Genomic DNA, 9,577 nt, shown 5'->3' with positions numbered 1-9,577 from the left:
TTATGAAAGCTAATTTACCCTTTTATTTTTAAAGTTTGATAATTTTTAAATATGATGTTGCAAAACGATAAAATTTACCAATATCATGAATAAATAAATATTTTAAGATTAAATTGCTGTCACCTCCCCTCCCTCCTTTTTCTTCTTTATTAACATTTTTAAAGCTGATATGTCACATTCTATTGTTACCCGATCAGCACATATTCTTTCCTTTATTTTCCTTTACCCACATAATTTGAAATTTGTTAATCAAGAAACAAATTAAAGTAATAACATAAAATAATTAAGCAAAGGGCAATAAATTTAAACAAAACATTTAATGCTTATATCTAACTTGTTTACCCAAAAAAAAAAAAACAAACACACTTCACAATAGCATGATGAGTGAGTCAGACCATTTAATTTCATCCTTCATTTTGTATACCTACCCTCCACCAACCCTTTGCTTCTTCTGCTAATTGCCCTGCCTATGCCTTTTCTGTGCAAACTTTTTTTCTTTCTGGGTTCTTTTAAAAAAAATTATTTTGTGTATATACATGTAGACATGCATATAAAAGAAAACAGAAATGTAAGGGTCCACATGATGATATCATTCTCAAAATTCTGATTCCCAATACAATTGGAGTGGACCCCCCACCTCCCTTTTCCCCTTCTTTTAGATGTTCTACCTGCACGCAAACATGTCATATAAGGTTCTGTTTAATGAAGTTAAACACTATAATCATGGTATTGACATAAACAATTTCATAATCCACAAATCACATCCTCCTTATGGAATCTGGCAAAAAAAACCAAATTCCGACTCTAAAGCCTCAAAAAAAAAAACATTTTGGGATTTTTTTTATTACTGAAATTTTTAGCTTTAAAGATGGGTCTCAAGTTACCTGGCCTAGAGGACGATTTGCTGCTCTGTTTTGTCAAATGGGATAGCTTTAAAGATGAGTTTTAGATGGTACACTGTTGTATGTTGTCATTGTTGATTGTTGTGTTTGTGTGTGTTTTTTTGTTTCATTGATTGCTGCTAAAGAAAAAAAGATATGGGGGGCCAAATTGATGGCTGTTTGGTAAATGAATAAAGATATCAAGGTTAAACAGTTAAATTTTATTTAAAAAAATTAACAACTTAATCAAAAGTTGAAGCTTATCGAACCAGGGGGGCTTTGAGTGTTAGAGCCTATTGCTGGCATTGCTTTAGTTCATTGGCGGCATATTATTCTCCTTTTATAACTTTTTATTAATTTTCCTTGGGAAGCCTCTTTTCTTCTTCACTTTATATCTGTACTTCACTACTTTCTTCTCAGTTTCCCTTCTTCTTTCCTCTTCTTGTTTTTCTGCTACTTGTTCCTGCTTCTTCTTCATATTTCTTTTTATTTTTCCAAAGCTTTGAAATGGCAGAAATAATCCATCCTCCTATGGACCAGCTTCAAGACCTTGAGTACTGCATAGACTCTAACCCTCCTTGGGGTACGTCTTCTTTTGTATGGTGTTGTTTTTCTTTATCATCTTTTAATTACTTAAAGAAACAATGACGGTAAATGAGAAAAATGGGATGGTGGGTCTCGACTTCTGATCTTAAAGTTTCTTTTCAAGTGTTTTTTTTTTCTGGTCTCTTCCATTTTCTTTTTCTCTCTTTGGGATGGGTATAATGGCTTTATGCTTTATGGCTATGTGAGTTGTGACACTGGGATGCTGCAACCAAAAACAAGAAAAAAATATGAAAGGAAAAAGAATGAAACTGTGGGTCATAGTTATAGACTGTAAAGCTATACTTTGTGTTTGTGGCATTATTATGAACTTGACTTGACCCCAACAGATGGAAAATAAATGTTTTTGTCTCCTTAACGCTACTTTTTTAACTTTTAAAAAAAAAAATTGGGATTCTTGAGTTTCGTTTACGGTGTTGTTTGTAATGTTAAATCAGTGCAACCTTCTGCTGCAAACGTTGATTCTTTTTTCATGATTTCTTTAGATAGTTAGAAATGATTAAGAAAACATTTTTTTTTTGCAATGGTTATATATAGGGGTTTTCTTTCTGTATTTTCTCGGGTTCCAAACAGAATTCCTCGATATTCTGTATTCACGGTGTGGGAATTGGGACTTACGGGCATTTCCGTAATTTTCCATAATACTAACCAGCCTATAGAAGTGGTCATGCTTGATGAATGCAAATACTGGGTATCATTTGTTTATTGTGGTATTAGTCGTCAACTTGGGAATGTAGTAAACTCATGCAAGTTTTAGCTCTTCAATGTGACTGCACTGACAAAATAACTATCTTTAACGCTGACACATTGCTAAATATTCCAGCATATGATCCAATTCCATGTTGGGAAGATATCAAGCAGCACAGTGCATTTGCTTTTATTATCTGTACTAGCATATGTTGTTTCTTTGGGCTTGTTGATTTGTATCCAGGCTCCAAATTTGTGAACTATTTGGTGATTGCGTGATGGTTATGACCTATTTGATCCTTATTTTGTTCTTTTTCTTTGGGCATCGTTGCCACATTCCTTGAGAACGAGCTTCCCACATATCACACAACTGTCTCTGCTAGTGAATCAGACTGCTGATGGTCTCACCGGTCTCCGCCGGCAACTGTTCTGCCTATTTACTACTTCAATACAATATGAAACTTGGTGTATGTGGATAGCAGTATATAATGTGAGCTAAATGTCCTAGTAGTAAAAGATAGGTTAAGGTTAGGTGCTTTTGTTGGCTCTTATAATCTCTATGCAAATTTCATATGGCTTTTATACACAAGCTATAAGTGATATGCAGCTTAAAGAAGTGAAGATTCAAGTAATTAGTCCAGTTTCGTTAAGGGTATTTCTTCTAGTCTCTTATTTGAAAATTAGGAGCATGACATTGACATAGAGACAAAGTTAAGGTGAGAATTAGATGAATAACTAGGCCATTGAAATTAGTGGTTAACATTCAATATTTGCAAAAGGAAAAACACATTTGTGGTCTATTTAGGGAATAAGTTTTCTTAAAGATCGCATCCCATAGTAGATTCGTCTAAGATAAGACGCTTTTGATGGATGTTAAAGTTTTTATGATGGTGGTTGCGATTTAGGTCTAGCAGATTAGGAAAAAGTTGTTGGAATCTGATGAGTTTTCCCATCTTTAGCCAATGAATGAAATATTATGCTCTTGGTATACAAAGAATGTCTTATAAACGGTTTCACTGATGTATATCTCATCAGTGCCCCCAAAATAAGGGCGTAATAACAAATTTTTTGCATCATTAATCAATGTGGATCAACAGTAAGTATTAAGGGATTCTAAATGCTGTGTAAATTTTAGGAGATAAGGGATTGTAGTATTTTATTCATACCTCTAGCTGCATTGCAATTTCATTTCTACTGTATGTATGCACTTCTATTTTTTGTAATGTACACATATTGCTTTGTCACTCTATGCCTTGTTATTGTAAATTATTCATCAAACTAGAAACTAGTCTTCTTTTTGACCCTGTCGAGTTCACATGTCTAGGTGTCGATTTTGTTCCTGAATATCTTGCCAGTGCTTATAAAATGTCTTTTTTCTTGCAGCTGAAACTATCCTACTAGCATTTCAGAACTACATCCTGATGTTGGGTACCAGTGTAATGATCCCGTCAGTGCTCGTCCCAGCAATGGGTGGAAGTGATGTAAGCTAGCTATACTTCACTATATTAGTTTGTTATCATCTTAATTCAGGGTCCGGCTACCCTCTGTTGGTTTTCTGTCCATTTTATATCGTAAGTTGCTGCCAGGTCAATGCAACTATGCTGGTAACTTTGAACCAGTACATTGGTTCCCAACTAGTATAACATTTTGAGGTTAATATGCCATTGATTAAGGAGGTGAAATTAGATCTTGTCCTGTCTTCTCTTTGCCTTCTCAACTTCACAGTATATTGGGAACTGGTAATCATATGTGGTTCGATTTTGGTCTAGAGGATCTTGGAGGCAGTATATACTATGATAGGTCATACAATTATCCTTTAGCCAAAATTTCTTTCTTTTATGTAACACCTATTCTGTTTATTTACCTATGTTTTGGTTCATAACCAGGGGGACAAAGCACGGGTAATACAGACTTTGCTCTTTGTAGCAGGCATTAACACACTTCTCCAAGCACTTTTCGGAACAAGGTTGCCAGCAATCGTTGGAGGTTCTTTTGCTTACATCATCCCAATAGCTTATATAATAAATGATTCCTCATTACAACGGATTAGTAATCGACATGAGGTAAGTTTCTTGTGCCTTGTTGATCACCTTTTAAAAAAAAAAAACCAATTTTAGCAGTTGTACACTAGAACTGTGTGAACATAGTCATGCTAGCAAACATTGTAGTCAAATTTTGCCACCTAACCTAGAAACAGGAGCTTCGGTGAGTCTTAGAGAAAGAGCAACTTTTATTGACCTCGATATTTTATTGGAGAAAGACAAGTGTGAGTGCGAAAATTTAGATGGAAATCCAACTTAAAAGCATTATGGTTGGTTTAATGCGGTGCTAAAGTTTAGAATGAACATCCAGCCTAAAACCAATTAGCAATATGTGGAGACATCTTTGTTATATTTATTTGGCCATCTCAATTTAACTGAAGTGAGATTTGTTTTATCGTCACCCTAATATTCAGGACTTATTATTGACACAGAAATCTAACCTTTCAAAGCAATATGTCGATTCCGGGGAGCACACATCATTGTCCTAACAAGATTAGCTTGTAAAATCATTCATCATGGACATCATTGTCATCAACTACTGATGCTAAAATGTGCAGTATTGAATTGCTTGTTACACCTACCCATCACCTCTGGTTCAAAAAATGGACCAGGGAAAAAGAGTAAGATGCTTATTACTCTGCAGAATTATGCCTTTAAGTAGATATATCTAACATTCTTTTAACTCACCAAACGCTGTGGTACTGTTAGTACGGTATGCCATCAATGCCAAGTTTATATCCCGCTAGTGTGTCGATTTGATTTCCTTCTCAAAAATTGAACTTTCTCATTTGCTAGGGGTAATTTGAAAGAGATCTTCCCATGTGATTGGTTTGCAGAGATTTATACAAACGATGCGAGCTATTCAAGGAGCTCTTATTGTAGCCTCAAGCATACAAATTATCCTGGGATACAGTCAAGTTTGGGGTCTCTTTTCACGGTACATTGGTAGCATACTAAAATGTGAAGTTGTTAGTCCAGGAATGTTGGATTATATTGTTCTTCACCGCTTGAGTTTTCCGTGCAGGTTTTTCAGCCCTCTTGGTATGGCACCGGTGGTTGCATTAGTAGGCCTGGGATTGTTTCAGAGAGGATTTCCTTTGGTAGGCCTGTTCAATATGTTTAGCACCTCTTGCAATCACATCTGAATTTTACAATATTGATTCTAGCTCATTGACCATGATAGTTATCTAAGTGTGCTATCAAAATTCATTTTAGGAGTGTCATGCAAAGTTACTAAACCATCCTCATTGTCTTGGATGATTAGCCGAGTCTCTTAAAATGTCAACATATATGAAATTAAGATTCTATTGAGAAATACATATGCAAGTAATGGATGCATAAGTCTAGTTGATGTTAAGTAACGTATTATAGTTCTGTCCAAGTGCCGTCATTTTTTGCACTTAGTGGCTGTTTGATATTAATGATATGATCTAATTTAATAGAGTACTTAACCACTATAACAAAACTTACTGAGTTAAGCTGAATAATGAATTCCCTGTTACTATGCGAGTACCACACACTTCTAACTCTAAATCATTTTTGGCAATATTTGTTTCAGCTGGGAAATTGTGTAGAAATCGGACTGCCAATGCTTTTGTTGGTTATTGGATTGTCTCAAGTAAGTGTTTCGTATAGATGCTGCCGTTATATTAGTTATTTTTCTCTCCTTATTTTATTTTATCTTGCTTAAGTTTCACATGGTTTGGCTTTATGGGAACTGCAGTATCTAAAGCATGTGCGGCCCATAAGAGATGTCCCTATTTTTGAAAGGTTTCCTGTATTGATATGTGTTGCAATCATTTGGATCTATTCCCTTATACTGACTGCCAGTGGGGCTTACCGTGACAAACCTAATGCTACTCAACTTAGTTGCCGTACTGACCGAGCAAATCTCATATCTACTGCTCCATGGTACATACATTTTTATATATAAATCTTCACTTTCTTGACTCGCGTTCTATTTTTGCTGGCTCCTACATAAATGTTCTATGATCCAGGTTCATGTTCCCATACCCTCTTCAGTGGGGACCCCCTACATTTTCAGCTGGCCATTCGTTTGCTATGATGTCTGCTGTTCTAGTGTCTATGGTTGAGGTACATTTCATTGATGATACATTTCAAACGGAAAAGTCTACTATGAATAATTTTTTAATTAACGAAATTGCTTCGCAATGTTACATATCATGGTATAGTCGACCGGAGCTTACAAGGCAGCATCTCGATTGGCTATTGCAACCCCACCTCCTGCTTATGTATTAAGCCGTGGCATTGGCTGGCAGGTGGGTGGTTTTTTAACTTTTAACATTACTATCGTTCTATTTCTATTTCATTCAGTCCTTTTTTCTTTAATCAACAAAACAAGTACATGTATGATAAGAAACACATTTGTGATAAACCAAACAAGCCATGTCGAGATAAAACTAACTGATAACCAACAAACCAATGTGTAGCTGAAGAAAATCCAATATCCAAATTTCTCAAACTTGAACCTAGGGCCATATTGTTCAAGAGGCTTCACCTTTCAATTAAAGATGCTTGCATGTGGTGTAGAACATTAGTCTTTCCATGATTACTTCAAATTATGCTTTGGTTTTCACCCTCAGCCATGAGCATCATCTCTCTAGCTTTGCACACACTATCAACCATCCACAATTTGTTTAAACTATTTAACCTTTTTCAGATACTGTAGTACTTTGACATTTCATTCAAGTACTTTTTCTTGTCTTCTCTATTAAATTGTTAAGTTGGATGGTTTTCATGATCATTTTACAGGGTATTGGCATCTTGCTCGATGGCCTTTTTGGAACAGGCACTGGTTCTACTGTTTCTGTGTAAGATATAGTTTTAGGTCAGCTTTTGCTGCATGCTGCTAGTGTTGTACTTCCCTTATATTGATAAGCGTCTTTCTTATGTTTCAGGGAAAATGTTGGACTCCTTGGACTAAGCCGAGTTGGGAGTCGCAGAGTTGTTCAGTTATCTGCTGCCTTCATGATATTTTTCTCCATCTTAGGTACTTACAAACTTTGATGTGCTGATAACCAAAGTTAATTTCATATCTGCTATGAGAAGTATACGTACTTATCGGTGTTGCATTTCTGAATCTACAAATCTTGACATGCTCTTCCCCCTTTATGGTATTTTGACATGAGTTTTTTACAGGAAAATTTGGAGCTGTGTTTGCATCCATACCTTTCCCAATCTTTGCGGCACTGTACTGTGTACTCTTTGGTCTTGTAGGTATGTATGTATTTATGTTTTATATTAGTAGGATTATCCAAGTTCCTATACTATTGTTTTCATGGTATTTATAACTTTAAATCACAATTTCCTGCTTGGTTGCAGCTTCAGTTGGATTATCATTTCTCCAATTCACAAACATGAATTGTATGAGAAACCTCATTATCATAGGGCTATCACTTTTCCTTGGAATTTCCATCCCTCAATTCTTTAATGAATATTGGAATCTCAAGCACCGAGGGCTCGTTCACACAAATGCCGGATGGGTAAGCCTTGTTCCGAAACCAAATAGAATCAGTTTGACATTGTAGGTAAGGTATGTAAAATCCTAATGACAGGCAGTGTTGGTACTGCAGTTCAACGCATTTTTGAATACCGTATTCTTGTCTCCGGCAACGGTTGGTCTGATTGTGGCGGTGTTTTTGGATAATACGTTGGAAGTGGAAAAATCGAAGAAAGATCGTGGAATGCCATGGTGGGTTAAGTTCAGAACGTTCAGAGGAGACAATAGAAATGAAGAGTTTTACACATTACCATTCAATCTCAACAGGTTCTTTCCACCAACCTAGTGGAGTTGAACATCAAGCCAATTTCCATTTGACATTTGACAATTTGATCCAATCCGATTTGATTAACATGAAGGATTCTTTAGTTTTTGTTTTTCTTTTTAGGTTGAAAAGAAGGATCATGTTCATCATATGAGATAAGCATATTGGTAGTAGAGTAACCTAATTTTCCTTTTATTTTGACTGTGGTTCCAATATATTTTTATTTGTGGGCCGATGTAAGAGGGGTCCTGGGTAAGGTTGTAGAGCATTTAGTTGTCTTGTTGGTTAAGTTTGTAGATGGTCGACAATAATAATAATAAAGAAAATTAGTTAATTCAAATCCAACTCATCTTTCTCCATACTCAAAATTCAGGTAAAATTTTTCTTATTCATGGTTAACTACAATTAACAAACTCAATATTTACGTATTTTAACTGTAAATTCTTCTAACATTGGGATTATAAAGGTTGAGAATTTGAAAATTCTGAGATTTTCATTTTGGTTAAATTGGTTATAGATTCTATTGATGCATAAAGGAGGTTGTGATGTCTCAAGATGGTTGAATCGTAAGGAGGTGCGGAGAGCTATACGGTGGTAGAAGGTAATATAGGTGAGTGGTTTGAACAGAGTTGGAGGTAACTTAGCTTTTGGCAAGACTTTTCTCGTAAGGCTCAGCATATATATGTGGGCTCCTTCATGTCGGATTATGGTTGAAGTTTGGTTGAGCAAGCATATCGTATTCACAGCTACGGTCTTTACAAGTTCCCTTAGATAGGACAAGGTTATTCCTGGATGGATGTGAACAGAGATTCTTTGTTGGGTTAAGAGATTGCTTTGCGAGGTGTTTCCCAAGAGAGTTATGTGATGCCCCGAGCATGGTGTTTGGGTTGCAAGAAATGATTGACAAGAATAGCAAGTTATAATGGATGTATTTAAATTTTAAGAATAATTCTTAAAATTATATATGAATTTTTAGTTTAATCTATATTTTTATATATAAAATTTTGATTTGATTTGATCTGATCATTTTAAATTATTAACACAGATATTGATATAAAAATAATTTGATGTATTTATTTTTAAATGTGTATGATCAAATTCTTATAGCATGACGAAATATATTTTGACTATTAACTCAATTATATTTTAAAAATGATGACATCATGTAATTTACAAACACTTTTTGGAAGAAAAGTAGCAGTAGTATAAATATCTTATTTAATATATGCATGCATGGCGATTGGCGAAGAAGAGAAGACAAAAGGCGCAGGTAAATAGGATGGGAACAGCCGTAACATTCATCCCACCGCATGTCTCGCTTATTTCCCAGGTTTCTTGGCCCCCATGGGAAAAGAACATAATCATAATGCATGAAAACATTACGAAGTTCGATATTTTGTTTTTCATCGTTTACTCTTCAATTGTCATGGACTTCCTTTCATCAAGGTCAATTTACCCTCCTCCTCTCTTTATATATATATATATTTAAATATTACTGTACCTTTTTTTGGATATTAATGAGCTTTGTTTTGTTTCCCCTCACGTGAGTGATTTGCTGAACAGAGCTTTGAGCATAATT

The 9,577-nt window shown here is 35.2% G+C and overlaps 1 protein-coding gene across 3 annotated transcripts; it reads left to right on the top strand.

Moving 5' to 3' along the window:
• The first annotated feature begins 757 nt into the window (after nt 1-757).
• LOC107924799 (nucleobase-ascorbate transporter 1) lies at nt 758-8,338 on the top strand. 3 transcript variants are annotated; one of them, XM_016855394.2, is made up of 14 exons: nt 758-1,464; nt 3,555-3,652; nt 4,058-4,234; nt 5,050-5,150; nt 5,238-5,313; nt 5,772-5,831; nt 5,937-6,124; nt 6,211-6,307; nt 6,406-6,492; nt 6,986-7,044; nt 7,132-7,223; nt 7,373-7,450; nt 7,556-7,716; nt 7,807-8,338. In XM_016855394.2, exons 1-14 carry the CDS (start codon nt 1,389-1,391, stop codon nt 8,017-8,019), a joined length of 1,563 nt encoding a protein of 520 aa, XP_016710883.1. In that variant the 5' UTR covers nt 758-1,388; the 3' UTR covers nt 8,020-8,338. The 3 variants fall into 3 exon arrangements, with proteins under 3 accessions (XP_016710883.1, XP_040937243.1, XP_040937244.1); XM_041081310.1 differs by lacking the exon at nt 758-1,464 and adding an exon at nt 1,505-2,194; XM_041081309.1 differs by lacking the exon at nt 758-1,464 and adding an exon at nt 1,503-2,194 and having other exon boundaries at nt 5,050-5,313.
• Nucleotides 8,339-9,577: the final 1,239 nt, after the last annotated feature.

The sequence above is a fragment of the Gossypium hirsutum genome, chromosome A11, assembly GCF_007990345.1.
Source record: "Gossypium hirsutum isolate 1008001.06 chromosome A11, Gossypium_hirsutum_v2.1, whole genome shotgun sequence".
Classification (NCBI taxonomy): domain Eukaryota; kingdom Viridiplantae; phylum Streptophyta; class Magnoliopsida; order Malvales; family Malvaceae; genus Gossypium; species Gossypium hirsutum.
Note: the sequence above shows the minus strand (reverse complement) of the source record. Positions and strands in the feature narration are given on the sequence as shown.